Consider the following 20452-nt stretch of genomic DNA (forward strand, 5'->3'; position numbering starts at 1 on the left):
TGCCAATTCGCCCCAAACTTCAACTGAAAATCGATGCATCAACTCGCCCTCTGACTTACTATTAAAAGAATTCCAAAGTAATTTTATGTAAAACTCATCAGTTTGGTGTTGTTGTTTTTTTAATACTTGATTTCTAGAATTCCTGAGTGCCATTAATCTTGGAATTTCAATGTAAAATTCATCGTAGCAAACCACGGGTTATTGTTTCTTTTTAATTTAATTGTTTATGCATGTTTGAGAGTAAAGAAGATTTTATTTTCACTATATGGCCACCCTTACGACTATGAAGCGCCAAATCAACATAAACTCCAATAATTGAGGATATCTTCAATTATTTGAAGATATCATCAATTCATTTGATGCGCGCAACAATTGAATTAAAGATCTCTTCAAATAATTAATGATATCTTCAATTCTGAATTATTGCGCGCATTAATTGAATTGGTGATATCATTAATTCTTCAGCTGAATTGATGCGCGCTTTAATTGAATTAATGATCTCTTCAAATGAATTAATGATATCAACAATTGAATTAATGCGCGCTACAATTCAATTGAAGAGAGCAATAATTGATATAATACGCGCATTAAATTAATTGATGAGAGCAATAATTGAAAATCATGATGCGCGCATTAATTCATTTGATGAGAACAACAATTGATTTCATGCGCTCATTAATTCAATTATTGCTCTCCTCAATTGAATTAATGATATCTTTAATTCATTTGAAGAGAGCAATAATTCTTTTAGAGAGAGCAACTATATATATAATTAAAGATATCTTCAATTCAACATATCCACAATTGAATTAATGATATCTTTAATTGAATTGTTGCTCTCTTTAAAAGAACTGATGCGCGCATTAATTCCTTATACAAAAGCACTGTAAATGAATTAAAGATATCTTCAATTGAATTAAAGAGATCATCAAATTATTTATACTGAGCTCTAAATTAAGTATTGCGAGCAATATTTCTATTAAATTGATGCTCTCATCAAATGAATTGAAGAGAGCAATAATTGAATTAATGCACGCATTAAATCAATCATTGCTCTCATTAATTCAATTGATGCGCGCATTACTTCAATTGATGAGAGCAATAATTGAATTGAAGCGCGCGTTAATTCATTTAATGAGAACAATAATTGATTTAATGCGCGCATTAATTCAGCAATAATTGAATTGATGATATCTTCAAATAATTGAAGATATCTTCAGATAATTGAAGATATCTTCAATTATTTGAGTTTATGTTAATTTGGCGCTCCACAAAAGACTGAACCCCCAACCTAGGGGTCATGAATTTCAAAATTTTGGCAAAGGGCTTAATGGACATCATAACCCTGCATTTGGTTTTTCTCCCACATGTGTGAGAATAGTGAATATTTTTTTAATGCATTTGTTTGCAATTTTGGCCCCACCTACTGACAGGAGTTTTAATCATAAATTCACTATTTACATTCCTCTTATCCTATTTAAAGAAGCCTTACATCAAAAATGGTAATAATTGGCGTAAAATCAATAACGGACGATGTGCGACGACGGACGAAGACCAAAGACAGTCACCTGGGTGACTCAGGTGACCTAAACAGTGGATCAATAGCTTTTAATGGATTGGGGAGTTGTCCCCAATATATGTTTATGTTGTGCAATATTCTCAGACATTCCTAATGCACACAGTAAGGAGCAATCGAAATTCTGATAAACACGGTAAAAATCATCGATGAAAGCAATAACAAAGCCACTGACCCTAGCAATACTCGTGTACGATTGTTTAAAAATCGAACCGATATGTACCCAGGTCAACGTCTTTGATAGCAATAATTCTACAATCGTTTTTCCGATACAAATCAAACCGGTCTGAATTTCATTTGAGCGGATTAGTGTATTGAATATCGTGAGTAAGAAGAGGAACCCCAAGTTTTTCAGTTAGGAAAATCCAAGTTCTACTTGATGAGGTAGGGGGAAAAGATATCTTATTTAGAAGACAATCTAGCATCGCTTTACAAATACAACAGAGAAGAGAGATATTATATATATATATATATATATATATATATATAAAGCACTGAACAACCAACAACATTCAGTATCCAAATCTGTCGGATCTATATTAAATAGATACAATGGTCAGGGAAAATAATTATATAAAGCACTAAAATGACCAACGACATGAACAATTGTCAAATTTTCGGGACATAATTAACAATAAGCACAATATATATATAAATATATATATATATATATATATATATATATATATATATATATATATATATATATATATATATATATTTATTTATTTATTTATTAATATGTGTGGGTGGGTGGGTGTGTGTTCATCTACTCGCACGTCTTCCTGTACCAGTGATATTAAGAAGTCACCCCGATCTAACTTCGCCGGGAGGTTATACGAAAACCACGAAAGTCTGTATTTCCTCACAATTAAGTAACCTAGCAGGTTGTCAATGATCTTTTCAGAAAAGACATACTTAGGATACGTCTTAGTCCTGCGATAGCCTTGTGAACACGCCTGCAGGTTTTGAAATGAGCCCCATGTTTGCGGGAAGGAAAATATACGGTATAAAAGCGTTTGCTTTTTCATTAAACCTTTTTAAAATTGTCATCAGTACAATAATTAGATACATTTTAGCGGTGGGTCGTCAATTTTGCATAACGTTTGGTGTCGAAATGAAGTATTAGTTGGGGGAAAGGGAACATTTTTACGTGAGACTGAGAGCATTGCAAATTTCGGAACTCTACACGGTATACTCAGAATACACTAATCAAAGTTAAAACAGACAAATACATGAAAACATGCATAAACATAAAACATAGATTTACACGGGCAATTTGGTGTTTTCAAGAGAAATTTATCATTAATAATTTGATTAAGATTTTTTTTTAAATACTATAAAAATTTGATATGATATAGGTCATAAAAAGTAATTTCGATTAAGACATACATGTAAATGTTTTTATTTAAAAAGTGTCAAAAAAGTGGGTTTAATATAATTGTCTATTACACCATGGCACAAAGCTGTTTTTATATAGCGATTTGTCCTGCATTTCGGTAGAGCATATTTTGATGAGTTTCGTAGATGGTATTTGTTTTCCTGTACATGTAGTTCGTGGAGGCGATGTGATGGATTTTCCATTTCATTGAAAAGTTTTAGACATATTTTTCCTTCTGGTAGCAAGCTTTTCAAGATTGGTATTTTCCATTGTATTTTTATATGAGTCACAATGACATGGTCGTACAATTTTTAAAGCCCTCTTTTGGATTGATTCTATTTGGTTACATTGGGAAGTCGTAAGTCCTGTTGACCACACAGGGCACGCATATTCACAAATCGGTCTTATGAATGATTTGTAAACCTGTATAAGGTCACTCTCAGATAATCCTGAATATTTGAGTTGTCGTAGGTAAATTAAGCGTTTCGATGCTTTTTCAGTTACATAATTCACATGTTGACCCCATCTGAGATCGTCACTAAATGACTAATAATGAATCCAAGTAATTTACTCCCATACACTAGTTCTATTTCTGTTCCATTCATAGAAAGATTTTCCACTCCAGGGTCTTTGCCAAAAGATACGATTTCTTTGGTTTTGGGTGCATTTATGCCCAGTTGGTTTACAGCTTGGAAATTAGATAGCCTCGAGTATTAAGAAACACGACAATACCAACTATAATTTGTAATATGAAAACAACATGACATTGTTGGACCAATGTTGTCACGTGACGCTGGCGCATCATCCAACTCAGGCAAGTAGCAGTCTATGCGTACATGTCAGAGAGAGAGAGAGAGAGAGAGAGAGAGAGAGAGAGAGAGAGATCAACATTCAGTCAGTGGTACCGATGGTACGGTCGGCAGGCCTGGGGTATAGTTAATGTTATGGCAGCCAATTTCAGTGTAATGGGCCATTTATTTCCATTACAAGTAAAGTAATGCATTACTTGTATAAAATATATACTGTTTAGTGTTATGCACATTACATTCCATTATATTTACATTACTTCAAATATTTGATATTTTGGAGGTTTAGATTAATTATGCCCCCTTCAAAGAAGAGGGACATATTTACACCTGTCGGTCTGACGGTAGACCGCATGTTGTCCGCTCAATATCTTGAGAACCATTCACCTGATCGTAATGATATTTCACATGTGGGTTGGTTATGAGTAGAAGAGGACCCCTATTGTTTTTCAGGTCAAAAGACAATCTACTCTGGACATAGGAATATACTGTCCGCTCAATATTTTGAAAACCCTTTGCTTGACAGACATCAGACTTGGTACACTGGTACATCTTCAGAGGATGACTCCTATTAATTTTAAGGTCACATGGTCAAAGGTCAAACAGGACATAGGAATATACATGTACTGTCCGCAGTGGGGGATTTAAGGGGGCGCAGGCGCCCCACCCACCCCCTCCCCTGTAAATTTTTCAAATTTAAGGTAAATCGTGGTATCTTGTTTAGAAAAATGTACTAAACGAAGCAAAGAGGCCATAATTTCTTTCACTTCCGGAGTAATAAATGACAAAATCTTTTGATTTCTTGTATTACTTTATTGGGAGAACTTATTTTTTTCCCCCAAAACCCTTAAAATATGCGTCATTTTATTAATTTCACCTTATAAATAATGATAGAAAATAGTACAAATGACTAAATAGGAGACATATTTCAAGCCCTATAAAATACGTAAAATCCAGACCCCCTGTCTCATAAAGTGGCGCCCCCCGTAACCGCAATTCCTGGATCCGCTCAATATCTTGAGAACCCTTTGCTTGTCAGATACATCTTCAGGAGCAGATGACCCCAATTGATTTTGAGGTCACATGGTCAATGTCAAGGGTGAAACTGGATCTAGTAATATATTGTCTCCTATATTTTAAGAATTATTTGCTGGATCGATACCAAACTTGGAACACAGGTACAGCATAACGAGTAGATGATCCCTACCCTATTGATTTTAGGTCACGTGGTCCATCCACTCCTGACATAGAAAGATATTGTCTGCTCAATATTTTGAATGGTGATACTACTATCAATTATATGTTGCAAATGTATAACCCTTTTCAATTTGGGTACCTGTAAAGTGCAAAACGAAACAGATTGTATAGCCGAACTCTTCTAATTATATTAATTAGAAATGGTATATCAGGCCCCTGTGAAAGTTACCATACATAAATAAAATTCGCCTCCCCTTTGATGTAGGCTTTCGAGTTGACTGATACAAAGTTTTAAAAGTTGGAAGGAGGTGGGGTGAGTAAGCACTTGTAAAGTATATATTCGAAGTTGATTAAATTATAAATATCATGTGCAATTAGTTTCGGATCCACAAAGGTTACAGATTCAAAGGTCAAGGTCTGGGGAAACACAATAAACGAGGGGGGGGGGGGGGTGTAGCTGGCGTTGGATCCGCCTTTGGGCATAAATACATGTTTCAGTGTTTTTTGCTCTAAAGACAAATCTTTGTATACATGTGGATATTGTGTATTTGTATATCAAACAATGGATTCTGAGTATGTCCTCCAGTTCTCTTTGTAATTTCTACTTCCCTTGTTCATAATCCTTTTGATTGTACAAAATGTTGACCTCCTCCTAATATTATTGCATAAAATATTTTCCGATTTCCATTCCGTTCCCAACTCCCAGTTTTAGCAACACTCCAAATATACAGAGTTATCTTTAGACTTACTACATATCGATAATCATTTTTGATTATTAAAAGTACTCGCACCTCAGCAGTTAGAGATAAAACAAGAGTTTTTGAAAACGTCATCCTGCTTTCAATTTTCTCAGACATCAGCTTCTACAAACAATGTTTGATGTTAACCGATGGGCCGCTTAAAATGTATCAGTCAACCTGAAATACCACATCAACAGGGAAGAGAATTTCATTTATATGTGGTAACTTTCACAGGGACCCGAGATACCATTTTTTATCATCATGATTACACAATTCGGTTCTACAATCTGTTTTGTTTCGGTAGGTTTTGTTCCGTTTCGGCAGATTTCGTTTCGCATTTTACAGGTACCCTTTTCAATTTTGCACCATGAGGTGCATATGTATGTTTTAGAAACATCTCTTGTTAATCCTTGTTCATTATAATAAAGTATTAGTGAGTGAACAAAACTATTTTAATGAACAACATACCTAAGGTATAGCAAGTCAACACTACCAGGCTAAGTCAACACTTGAAATGTTTATTGAATGTTTCTTAGGGCTATTTCTAAGGTTTTAAGTAAACCGTTTTTCCCCCCAGACAGATATTGTCTGAAAGATGAGACTTTTGAAACATTGATGATAATCAAATACAATAACTTAGATGCGTTTCCTAACATTGATGAATACTTTGTGTGTTTATGTTTATATATATTTAAAATTCATCAATCATTATAAAAAACAATAATTTTTCTGCCATTTCTTTAATATCAGTATGTGATGTAATGCACTCTCAAGTAATAAAATGCAATGCATTTTAAACAAGAGACCCAAGGGTCACATCGCTCACCTGAGTCACCTTGACTCATATTTAAATATTTTCCCTATATATTTGTATGCAAACTTTGATCTCCCCTTGTGACCCCATCCTACCCCTGGGGCCATAATTTGAACAAACTTGAATCTGCATTATGTCAGGAAGCTTTGATGTAAATATAAGCTTTGCTGGCTCAGTAGTTCTTGAGAAGATTTTTCCTACATATTTGTATGTAAAACTTTGATCCCCTATTGTGGCCCCATCAAACCCCCGGGAGCCATAATTTGAACTTGAATCTGCATTATGTCAGGAAGCTGGCCCAGTAGTTCTTGAGAAGATTTTTCCTATATGTTAGTACATGTATGTAAAACTGAGATCCCCTATTGTGGCCTCATCATACCCCACGGGCCATGATTTGAACAAACTTGAATCTGCATTATGTCAGGAAGCTTTGATGCAAATCTCAGCTGGTTCTTGAGAAGAAATTTTTTAAAGATTTATCCTATATTTTAGTATGTAAAACTTTGATCCCCTATTGTGGCCCCATCCAACCCCCGGGGGCCATGATTTGAACAAACTTGAATCTGTACTATGCCAGGAAGCTTTCAAGTAAATTTCAGCTTTTCTGGCTCAGTGGTTCTTGAGAAGATTTTTAAATGACCCCACCCTATTTTTGCATATTTGTGATTATCTCCCCTTTGAAAGGGACATGGCCCTTCATTTGAACAAACTTGAAAGCCCTTCACCCAAGGATGCTTTGTGGCAAGTTTGGTTGAAATTGGCCCAGCGGTTCTTGAGAAGAAGTCGAAAATGTGAATAGTTTACGACGCCGACGACGAGAGACAACGGTCAAATTTTGATCAGAAAAACTCACTTGAGCCTTCGGCTCAGGTGAGCTTAAAATTCAAATAGGGGTAATGGTAATATCAAATTTTCAAAGTAATGGTAATGTAATGCATTGCTGCGTAGCTGACCCCAGGTCTAAGGGTCGGGTAAGTTAAGATCATCGTCTCACTGCTTAGTTATTGAAACCGGTAGATACAAAAATGTTCCTTTAGAAAGACGTCTGTGTCCTTCATGTACCTTAGATATGTAGAAGATGAGTTTCATTTTTTCTTTAAGTGTACCTATAACAGTCATTTAAGAATCAAATTTTGAAAAAGTATTATTATATCAGACCCTCGGTCTTTAAATGAATTCAAATTTTATCGACACAGAATGTAAAGGAATTACATGTATGTAACTTGGGTAAATGTATTAAGAATTCCTTTGAAATTAAAAATACCAATGTATAAGCACAATTTCTATTCTTTCTTGACCTTTATATGAATTTAGATTTATTACATTGTATACTATGTCTATAAGCTGTATTTGCTTTTGACTAATAAACAACAACTACACAACACGTAAAAATAAAGAAGTTCTGTGTTCGATATACAAAAGTGTTATTTTCATTGAAACCAAACGGTCAATCGATGAGTAATACGGTAATCAGGGTCAGAAAATTGAAGCGAACTGTCATGTTGTTTGGATGATAATACAGAGAAGTTTCATGACGAGTGGCGGCTTGAGGTGAATACCGGAATTACATTTCTATGTAAAGGTCCACGGGCCTCTATCAGTTCTTTCTTTCACAGAATGGTCAATTTGAGGCTTATATCCTACTTAAAACATTACATATTTTATTCGAAGAATGGACAGGCTGAGGTAAATCCATTGACAATGAAAATTATGAATAAAGCTATTTTTAAATAGTCTGGCAATATAACCAGCCCGTGTCAGGTGAGTAAATTATCAAGTATTGTGCTGGGCGAAAAGTTATGGAGCCAGATTTTGATCTGAAAAGCATTGCGTTTTTAATACATTGGACGAGAAAATGATTAACGCCAGCCAAAAAAATCAAAGATGCCCATTTCGAGAAATTGTTTATGGAATGAGAAAATAATAATTTAGAATAGGATATACTTTTTGTTTCGGATTTTGAGGCATTATCTTATACATTCCAGTCGATAGACAGATATTGATCAACACACGCCCCTTTCGGAATAACCCAGTACCAAAAAGTTTTTAATTTCAAAATATTGTTGTACACATCCTCCACTTTTCATCCATATCAAATTTCCTCTGTGTAGCAGTCCTCTTTAAGGGGGGTGGGTGGCGGTCAGACCACCGGTCGGGTTCGAATCCCTGTCTGATCCGTTGCATTTTCCCTTTTGTTTTTATTACAGTATATAATGAAAGTACTCTATCTAATAACTGGACCGGAAAATATGGATTTCTTAAAAACAATATAACGTCTCATATGCAAGAGAGAGCAAGAAACTTTATTACGTAATATTTAGAGTATCCTTGAACGAGTGTATCTTCCAATACCAGTCGAGGGGGCTTATACAATACACACTCTTCTGATCAACATCGACATTCTACAAATAAAAAAAGTAGTATTAACGTAGTTCAACACTCCTGTGACGTCATAGGATTTTGAAAAGTCAATGATTTAATGATAGGAACATAAATTTTGTTGGAATCTTTTTCAATAATTATTGTAAAAAAATCTTGTTAGCCATAAAGTATTTCAAAAGACTTAGTTATATTTGAATAGTCAATGATATGTTTCAAAATATTGAATCCAAGGACAATAACTCTGTTCTCATTAAATTATTTATCAAGTCCATAATGCGATAGATTTCCTTTATTTTTGACAAACATTTTACCAAGGTGATAAGGAATCATTATCTGTGTCTTTTCATGAAATTACATAAACTTTTAACCCCGAGTGATTTTAAATAGCTCAGCTTTATGGTGCCATACTTCAGTTTTTGATGGGGGTATACATAATCTGGAAGCTATAGATTTGAAATTATTAAGGAAAGGTATGGATTTTTTCCCATGAATAACTATAACAGATGTAACTCTACTAATATAAACAGAAAAAATGATATGTAAACCATGCTATAAGGAAAGTGCGTCCACATTTGTTTGTTTTTTAACATTTTGGAGAATAAAGCTAATTCAATAATTTTGCACATATTATTCTAAAACTTGATGAACATATTGAAAATGACATGTGTTTTAGTTATTGACATGTTTCCCGATAAATAAATACAATTCAAAAAATATTTTGTTGTTTTTATATTAAAATTAAAATAAAAACAAATAACTGTTTCCATTGAATTTCATAAAAATCTACATCGGGGTACATGACTTTAGTGGTGTATGTAATGAAAATTAATATGGAAATCCTTAATTTGTTTTGCCTTTTTTCATTATTCTGAATGTTAATTTATTGATTCCAAACAAAAAAAATGCTACCTAAACCCCAAAAATCCAGGACTAAGGACCCACCTTAAGCTCAAGTATCAACAAAATCTTAGAACATTGAAATACTAAAGGGGGGGGGGGGGTAGTATATTGCACGAAAGGCAGCGAAACCTCGAATGACTTAAAATTCTTATTACCTTACACCCAAAAAAAACCCCAAAAAAAACAAACATATAAATGTTATATTTATGCCCTTCTTCACTAATTCAAACAAAAATCTTATTTATCAAATGAAACTCAAACACTTGCAGAAAGGAGAAAGAAACGGCTCGCATGCGCATATGCAACAGTTTAACAACAGAATACACATCTCCCCTCTATATACAATAAATGACAAAATCTTTTGATTTCTTGGATTACTTTATTATGTTTTCAAAAAAACCCTGAAAATTTGGGTCATTTTATTTAAAATGATAGAAAATAGTACAAATGACATAATAGGAGAAATATTTAAAGCCCCATAAAATCTGTAAAATCCAGGAGCTTTGCCCCCCCCCCCCCCCCCCCCCCGTCGGGCTTCGCCTTGCACCCTCTGCCTCGTAAAGTGTCGTAACCACAATTCCTGGATCCGCCCCTGTACAATGAGATTTTACAAACATGTTTTATACTAAGTACATGTATATTATCTGAATGAGAACAGCACTGCTATATTACAAACTGGGTCAATGTGAACTTTAAATTTATTCAAACAGGAGCGTCTACAGGTCTACTAGCTGGTGTAGATATCGATGTATATATAGAGCCGATCACACCACACACAGGTAAAGCACGGGACTACACTGAAGGTCGAAATATCACGGAGGCCATTTTGGATTTAGAGGTGAGACAAAATTATATACACATTTCAGTGTCACCGAAGTGTTATAAATGTACAAGCTATGAAGTTTGAACGATTGAACACATTGATAAGATAGTTTTGTTGAATTGCTTAATTTTTTTTTTATTGGAATAGAATATAATAGAAGATAAAGCTGACGTACAATTCTAACTGTAAATTGTTTGTTTCCCCGGTTACATGTAACATGTTTATTGAAATCCACATCTATATTCTGCAATGGTAAACTAACACTGAAAATTAAATATTCGTCTTTTTATTGACAGTGAACTACTAATGTGAACCCGACACCAGAAATGCTGCACCCCCGGCGCAGTGCGCAGGAAGTCCTACTGTGCGACTCCTGTGAAACTGCCCCGCTACAGAGTTACTGTGAACTGTGTAATATAAATCTCTGTACTAACTGTGTAGGTAAACATCTCTTGGATTCGTCTAGAAAACACCGAGTCATACCATTCATAGAGAAAAGTTCTGCCCCTAAAGTCTACCCAAAATGTCCGACACACGCCGACAAACAGAGCGAACTTTACTGCGAGGAATGTGACGTTCCTGTCTGTTCTACCTGTGTCTCAAAAAAACATAGAGGGCACAATTTATGTGATGTTCTGGAAAAATTCAGCGCTAAAACAGAAAGTTTACAAAAAGATTTAGAGGAACTAGAGAGCAGAATTTATCCTCGATATGAAGAAATGGCGTCCGATGTCCAAACTGAGAAATCCGAGTTACAAACGAATTACGGGAAAATGACAACAGCTGCCGACCAACAAGGAGAAGCCTTACACCGGGAGGTCACCGCCATTATCAACCAGCGGAAATCCGACATCCAGGAGATGAAAAACAAACACCTATCTACCCTGAATAAAAATACAGAAGAAATCACACAGAAAATGGCGGAACTCAAACAAATCATTTCCGACTTGAAATCAATCCTAAAATCAAATGACGTCTCTCTAACGTCTACTTACAAATCTAGGAATGGCGAGTTCCGACAATTACCTCCTAAAGTCCGAGTCACATTACCGAGTTTATCTCCTCAGAAAATAAACACAGAAAAGCTCCGTGAAATGTTTGGTTCTCTGTCGCCATTATCCATTAACACAGAACAAGGCTACACAATGAAGTCAGCAGAAGCTGTATCGTCTCCTCCAGTCAAACCACTGCTTGATGAGCCGCGAGTCACCGCCACCATAGACACTGGGTATACACCACTCAGTGTTAGCTGTCTGAGTGAAGATCAAGTCTGGACATGCGGGAATAACGAAACCATGAAGCTGCTCAACCTCCAGAGTAAACTACTGACATCAATACAAACCAAGTCAGGGAACAAACCAACAGACATAGCAGTGACACGGGACGGAGATCTTGTTTATACTGATAGTAACAATATAAACCTAATTAAGAATAAACAGATACAGACCGTGATCACACTACAGGGGTGGGGACCTTGCTATGTCTGCTGTACCGCGGCTAATGATCTCCTGGTTACCATGAACAGTGATGATGGAGAACCATCCAAAGTCGTGCGTTACTCCGGCTCCACAGAGACACAAAGCATTCAGTTTGATGATCAGGGTCGTCCTCTCTATTCATCTGGTAACATTAAATACCTCAGTGAGAACAGGAACCTGGATATCTGTGTGGCTGACTATTGGGCTAATGCAGTAGTGGTGGTCAATCAGTCAGGAAAACTCCGATTTAGATACACTGGTCATCCCTCTAATACCAAGCAATCATTTGATCCACTCGGCATCACTACAGACAGCCAGAGTCACATCCTGACAGCAGACTTACACAATGACCATATCCACATCCTAGATCAGGACGGACAGTTCCTCCGTTACATTCACTGTGATTTATACGATCCATGGGGTTTATGTGTGGACATCAGAGACAACCTCTTTGTGGCTGAGTGGGCCACTGCTAAAGTGAGGAAAATCCAATATCTATAAACACAGCGTTATTTACACATCTCTATAGTGTTAATTACATCTACCAACACAGTGTTAATTACATCTACCAACACAGTGTTAATTACATCTACCAACACAGTGTTAATTACATCTCTGAGTGGATTACAAGTGTTAATTACATCTACAAAATCTGTCAATTACATCTCTAAACAGTGTTAATTACAGCTGTGTGTTAATTACAGCCATGTTTTGTGGTGTGTAACTATCCTGTGTATTGACAGTACATGTTTGGATTGTTTGTATATACACTAACCACCATAAATTGTCATTCCTTTGACGATTAAATGATGACCAATAAATATACATGTATTTGTATCGGTGCCTATGTCATATGTTTGAGAGTGTCTTTTGTCTTTGTATTGTATTTGTCCTTGTGTGTTTTTATTGTTGTTGTAGGGTTGTTTCATTGATTTGTTTCCCACTATTAAACGAATCTACGACCTTATCCATATTGTGGATTATCTTTACACCCAAGACCGTTTACATAAGTATACACACAATACAGACATGTTGGCATGAAATATATTCAATATAATGAAAAAGAGCTGACTTCACTGTGTATATAAACTTCAATTTATCTCAGAAAATTATTCAGGGGTAAAATTTCAATATATGTGAAACAATAATGGACATTCAATATTTTTGGCATAGTGTGTTAAAATGTGATATTGATTTATTTAAGGTGAAAAATCAAAGGATCTTGTAAAGGTACACATTAAATACACAATGATATGTATTAGTAATTAGTTTGAAACGGTTTCAAGTCGAGGTTTGCATAATATCTCTTTTTAGATAATTAAAAAATTCAGAAAATTGAGTATTTTAAAAAGATATAAAAAGTTAAAAGCTTAACATCAGCTATCTATTTGCAAGAGTTGTGTATTTGGCATAGAAAGATCTGGATGATTAACCATTTTTTTTATGTGCAAGTAACTTATTTTGGCGAGTGTATGCTCATTTTTGGTGGGCAGTGTATTGATTGTTTAATGTACTTTCCTCTCGAGAATTTTCCACTCATATGGAGATGTCACCATTGCTGGTGAAGGGCTGCAAAATTTCGGCCTATGCTGGGTGCTTTTGGCCTTTCTTGATCGTGCCACACCTGCTGTGACACCTGGCCTCTGCATGCGGTCTCATCCGAGGGACCGCCCCATTTAGTCACCTCTTACAACAAGGGGTACATCCTGTTATACAATTAGATATATTGTGAATGTACATGTACTAGGTGTATTCTGATAAGTTGGATAACTCGAGGACAATAAAGAATTGAATTGAAGTTAGTCTTTTGTGATTACGTATCCATCACACAAACCCTTGACAAATGTAGCTATTTAAATTTCGGGCTCAGGAGTCCGCATTTCATTGGGTCCAAGCCACACGGTCACTAAGGGTTTGTGTGGAGGGCATCTAATCACAAAACCTTGACTTGTGAGGATGGAAAGGGGTACTGAGGACCTATTTTAGAATTGACAATGTAGATTTCTGGTTGTTTACTCGTGTCTGATAGAACATTATTCTATTTGTTTATTATGTATTTCAATATCTGTATTATTACATAAACATTATCTCGAGTACAGTCTTACATTATTACTGAGTACTTGCTTAGATTTGTAGAACATCTGATCTTTGTCATAGATCTTCAGATACAAGGCCCCAGTCTTCTGTTTACCATCAATAACATCACAGTCCTACAAAATCAACACAGATAATAGAAATCGTATCAAACTGGGTCATATCAAGAATTGTTTGCATTTTTAAAAGACTTATATATATTATTAACCTCAACAAAGTTCAGACATTTTTTGTTTGTTTAACGTCCCGTTGAATTTGTTTTTACTTGTATTGAGACGTCACCTGCTGTAGGTGAAGTACAACAAATTAATCCTATGTTTAAGTGTTCTGAGCAATAACTGTAAGAGTTCTTAAACGTGCCAAAGCCTGCCGCAACACAATACCACCATAATTTTGGACATTTTCTAGATGTCATATTTTATAAGATAGAAATACCCACACACAAGTGTTTACCTTTAAATATAATCTATGCCCTATATATTCTTGCTCCATATGTCAATATGCCTGGAGTATTCTGAGGGCAATTGCCTCGAGGTCGGGATGACCCACCATCATTTTTATACGCCTGCATATTATGCTATACCAGTGTTGTCTGTCTGTCCATTTAACTTTGTCTTCACAACTCCTACTAAACCCTTTGGGGGATTTTAAAGAAACTTGGTACAAAGAAAGATCACAATGTGGAGATGTGCATATTACAAGGGGAATGCTGTTCCACTATTTTTGAAGGAGTTAGAGCCCTTGGACATAGATTTGTTTAAAATACAAAATACATTGTTATTACAACTCCAAAGAAATCAGCAATCCTTTCTTACTTGTTCAAATTCATTGGTCAATAATGTATGTGGGTGGATCATGTACCAGTTCGGCGGTGCCCTATTTTTGATCATATAATCCAAGGATAATAGGTAAATAGTTTTCTGACAAAAGTCACTAAATGTACAATAATAATAATGATATACATGTATTTATAACACAAATAGAAAATAAACAAATGGCTCTCCCAGTCATTCAAAGTCATTTCATAAATGTCAAGGTCATTCAACATATACCTTTACTGATATTCTTGTTGTAGGAAAACGTCATTTTTACCCCTTTTTGTCCCAGGGTAAATGCAAAGTTCCAAAAACCTTAATGCAAATCTACAGGACACCACCACCACCTATCATATCCCTAACGATTAGTTGGGAACTGCTTAAATGATTGAATATTGTTTAACGTCACTCTCGAGAAATTCCACTCATAGAGAGATGTCACCACTGCCGGTGAAGGGATGCAAAATTTAGGCCTATGTTGGCGCTTATGGCTATTGAGCAGGGAGGGATCTTTATCGTGCCACACCTGCTGTGACACGGGAGCTCAGTGTTTGCAATCTCATCTGAAGGACCACCCCATTTAATCACCTCTTACCACAAGCAAGGGGGTACCGAGGACCTATTCTAACCTGGATCCCTAAGGTAACTGCTTTAAAAATCAAACAGGAGTTTAATGAAGAGGAAAGTGTAACAGACAGACGGATGGACCAAGGTAACAATAATCTATCTGAGATTTCTGTGGTGGTATGACAATTCAACGAACAGCAAAGTTATCTGATATAACTGAAAACTAAAGCTGTCCTATAATTCAAAATAAAATAAATACCCCCACCACTTGTGGGGCTAACCAATCATCTATCTGGCCCACAATGCTCATCAGTGAATTTGGTTGAATGGGCAGGGCGTTATTATGAATCAGTTGGAAGTACAGCAGACTGGCCTCAGTGTGGGTCCTGGGATTTGAGAAGAACTGCAACTTCAATCAGCTCCTCACAATTTTACTTTGTTCTTAATGCAGTCCAGTTTGACCATAATCCTTCACATCTATCAAAAGAAAAATTGTTCAGATATTATACAAGATAAAATCCTCAAAGGTTCCTTATAATGTAAAGATTTGTGACACAAGATCTTTTCAAGGTGCGAGTCCTTCGACTTGATCAAATATTATTCTATAATCATGGTATAATATATTCAAATAAATCATCGAGTTCTGATCACTGACAAAGAAACACATTAAATATCGTTTTTTCTTTGTTATGTATTGTTACATTGTATTCCAGTGTTTATTTATTAAAGCTGTATGACCCGATGTTCATATATTATTTTTGTACATAATTACTTTAAAGCAGATTAATCACTTTATAAAGTTATTAACTTTCCCTTAATTAAATGCTTGAAAACATCTGCATGTAAAAGAAAACAGTGCGCATATTATTTAGAAAGTAAATATAGTGGCTACATATATAAATCATCCCATAATAGACGTCTATAAATAGACCCACGCGCGTCAGGGGAATCCCAACATGATGTATTAACTCATAGCAACTGTCTAGTTTTAAGGCTGAAAGAACGTAAAAGAACGAATTACTAAGAGGTATTTGATATTTTCATTTCTATTAAACTTATGGTACGGTACTGTTATAACAAAATACATAGCTTTACACAGATAAGACCACCGACAGGGCTTGAAGCTAACTTTTTATGTCACCAGTCCAGCCGGATTGATGGGTATAATTTCAACCAGTCCGCAGAAACTTTACCAGTTCAACAGACTTTTCTAAATTATTAAAATGAAATTTAACTCAATATGTCTCTGACAATATTGTAACACTTATGTGATATTTATGTGTATTAATCGGGTTTTTCTGATATCTACAAAAGCATGCCAAATGTGTGTATAAGATTTCATAAGTATATTTTCCAAAATGATGCTTTAGAAAATTAACCAGTCCCATCAGACTGACTAAAACAAATTTCAGTCAGTCCGCCAGACTTTTAACCAGTCACAGACTGACGGGCATATGTTAATTTCGAGCCCTGCACCGATGATCTGAAAGTTTGAACTGGTCACGTGACTGTCACTTGAAATGGCAGTGACGCAGTTATTTGTAAACATCGATTTAAAATCAAATTATTTGGGTTAAAACAGGTGAAATAATTTATGATATGTCGTACAGTCTAATAATTACATACGTGCGATGATTTAATAGCGTTTTTACGAGATGGAAAACAATATTGTAATTCGGACCATACAGCTTTAACAACAACCTGTTTGTTGTCTGTTTTATGTACACAGCTTTTACTACCATGTCTATTGATAACATTACACAGACTTCCTCAGCTCGAGACAGTCATTCTTACACAACGTCAAGTTCCTACTGCACGGTAATGGAGGGGAGAAGGACACCCAGCCACAGTCAACAGGTCCTCCTGCACGGTGGACACCCAGCCACAGTCATTAGGTCCTCCTGCACGGTGGACACCCAGCCGCAGTCAGTCTCCTCTATACAGCTTCTAGGTCCCAGGATCATGTTATGATGTTGTGATCTTGAATCTATAAAGAATGAGGATGTCTGCAAATCAGTTTGACAAATTTTGGACCTGTGTTTTTAGAGAAAAAGATTTTATTTTCCTATATATTCAGATGTGAAACAAACACTTCCCGATTCTGAAACAGTAGAATAGGCTTTAAAGTTTGAACACAATTCTACAGTTTAATTTACTGCAGTTGTGTTGTGTTTTACCCTTCCAAGGTCAAATAATCCAGAAAAGGTAACAAGAGGCCCATCGCTCACCTGAGTTACTTTGGCCCATATCTAAAGATTGTCCCTATATATTTGCATGTAAAACTTTAATCCCCTATTGTTGCCCCACCCAACCCGAGAGTCCGTGATGTTAACAAACTTGAATCTGCACTATGTCACAGAAAGCTTTCATGTAAATTTAAAGTTCTCGGGTCCAATGGTTCTTGAGAAGGAGATTTTTAAGATTTTCCCTTTATATTTGTATGTAAAACTTTGATCCCCATTTGTGGCCCCATCCTATCCCTGAGTGTCATGATTTTAACAAACTTGAATCTTGATTATGTCAGAAAGTTTTTATGTAAATTTGTACTTTCATTGCTCATGGTTCTTGAGAAGAATTTTCCTATGTATTTGTATGCAAAACTGTGACCCCCTATTGTGACCCCATCCTATCCCCGAGGGTCATGATTTTAACAAAATTGAATCTGTACTGTGTCAGGAAGCTTTTATGTAAATTTGTGCTTTTCCGGCCCAGTGGTTCTTGAAAAGAATTTTTAAAAAGATTTTCCCTATTTATTCCCATGTAAAACTTTGATTCCCTATTGTGGCCCCAACCTACCCCCAGGGGCCATGATTTGAACAAACTTGAATCTTCACTATGTCAGGAAGCTTTCATGTAAATTTCAGCTCTTCTGGCCCAGTGGTTCTTGAGAAGATTTTAAAATGACCCAATCCTATTCTTGCCTTTTTGTGATTATCTCCCCTTTGAAGGGGGCATGGCCCTTCATTTGAACATACTTGCATACCCTTCACCCAAGAATGCTTAATCATAAATCCAAGTTTGGTCCAGTGATTCTTGAGAAGAAGGTGAAAATGTGAAAAGTTTATGCCAATGCTACTGACTGACAAATGTTGATTAGAAAAGCTCAGGTGAGCTAAAAGTCTAAAAAATGAGGTACAGCCATTTTAAGAATCACTGGACTGGAAAAGATAAAAAAAATTGTGAAAACTTTCTAAAATACTGTACATTGTAAATTATTCAATTCAAGGAATAGGATAGGGTCATAATAGGTATTCAAAGTTTAACAAAAGAATGTACATATACAGGAAATAAATCTTAAATATAATCTTTCCAAGAACAGCAAGGTCATGATTAGTCACATTAATATGCATGGATCCTGAGGTAGTGCAGAATTTTGTTCAAATCATGAAACTATAGATTAGGGTGGTCCACATTATCAACTCCACAGGGTCTAAAAGAGGTTTTCTGATCAAGGCTAATTTCTATGACCCATATCACACAATATCTGAAATGCACGAGGTCCTTTTTTTCAAATAAAGGGATCATGCTCCCTTCCAGAGATCATTGGAATAAAACTTTGTATATAAAGTGATTTTAATTCAAATCATGAACCCAAGGTTTTAAAATTTTACAAAGGACAGTGTGATTTTTTTTCTTCATAGAAACAGTTTTGAAATCCTTACGCCAAAGATGCTCTGTACCAAGTTTGGTTGAAATTGACTCAGTGGTTCTAGAAGAAGCAGAAAAGTGTTGTTTACAGAAACACACACAGATTACAGAGTATGGGTGATCAGAGAAGCTCACTTGATCTTATAGCTCAGGTGAGCGAAAAACATTTTACCAGTTTGATACCTGGAAGAATATCATCTAAAGTTAATTAACATTGTGCTGTGGGAGCATATTTCTCCATCTGTGATGATACCAGATTTGTCTCAGTTGTGGCATTTCTGTTAATATTTTGACCAGACACATCATCATCACTCTGTTAATGTCATCACTCTGCAAATGTCTTCACCCTGTAAATCAACAACAGTGACATTAGAATTGAGACAAGAATTTTGACAATGAAGTTTAACATGTCCTATAAAGCATAAATTAGGTTGGACCCGTTTCTGATGCTGAACAGTCAGTGGTCTTTTTAAAGATTTAAATCAATCAGTTTATTTAAGAAGTATCTTGAAAGGTTTGGATGAAAGTAATGGAATTTAATTACTTTAAACACAGGAGTCGGGAATTTTATCAATGAAGTAGAAATATATGAGAAATGGGCATAAATACTACCACTGAGCTTCGCGAGCGTATAGCGAGCTCAGTCAGTCAGTGGTAGTATTTATGCCCATTTCTCATATATTTCTACTTTATTGATAAATTGCCGACTCCTGTGTTTTAAAGGTAGGTGTATTATTTAGTTATTTAATCCAAGTGATTAATGAGAAAATCACGGTTTATCATAATCTCAGCGAGATTTTAACGAGTCTTTGAGTCAAAATGATATGAAAGGTAGATACTTACATGTAATTGCATCATTCAAATTTACCAACACCAATCATTGAATTCTAGAAGAAATAAGACGACACACTGATATATCTATTTAACGATATTTGTAAAATTTGATTAAGGTAACTCCATACTCGCAGTTTTATCTGATACAAGTTTAAAATGTGTATTTATTTCCATTCATTAGAGTTAAAACTAACAAATTATCAAATAAAATAATAAAATACATAGGTCATCACACCTGTTTTAAAAGATGTGAGACGTACATAAACAGAATCCTATATCACCGTCAGAAAACTGCAATTTTCCTTAAACAGCGTTATTAAAATTCCATACAAACTGGTTAGGACGATATAATAGCATTCATAACAATTTCATGAAACTGTATCTTCACAAAAATATA

General features: G+C 35.4%; 1 protein-coding gene across 1 annotated transcript; it reads left to right on the plus strand.

Moving 5' to 3' along the window:
- Window positions 1–10404: 10404 nt before the first annotated feature.
- On the plus strand, window positions 10405–13064 carry LOC125664214 (tripartite motif-containing protein 2-like). Its single transcript, XM_056152602.1, has 2 exons — window positions 10405–10634; window positions 10916–13064. The coding sequence occupies exon 2, from the start codon at window positions 10946–10948 to the stop codon at window positions 12596–12598; it is 1653 nt and encodes a 550-aa protein (XP_056008577.1). The 5' UTR covers window positions 10405–10634; window positions 10916–10945; the 3' UTR covers window positions 12599–13064.
- Window positions 13065–20452: the final 7388 nt, after the last annotated feature.

This window comes from Ostrea edulis, chromosome 1 (assembly GCF_947568905.1).
Source record: "Ostrea edulis chromosome 1, xbOstEdul1.1, whole genome shotgun sequence".
Classification (NCBI taxonomy): domain Eukaryota; kingdom Metazoa; phylum Mollusca; class Bivalvia; order Ostreida; family Ostreidae; genus Ostrea; species Ostrea edulis.

Coding starts and splice junctions, on each gene's coding strand:
- LOC125664214 (XM_056152602.1), top strand. CDS start 10,946: ATGCTGCACCCCCGGCGCAGTGCGCAGGAAGTCCTACTGTGCGACTCC.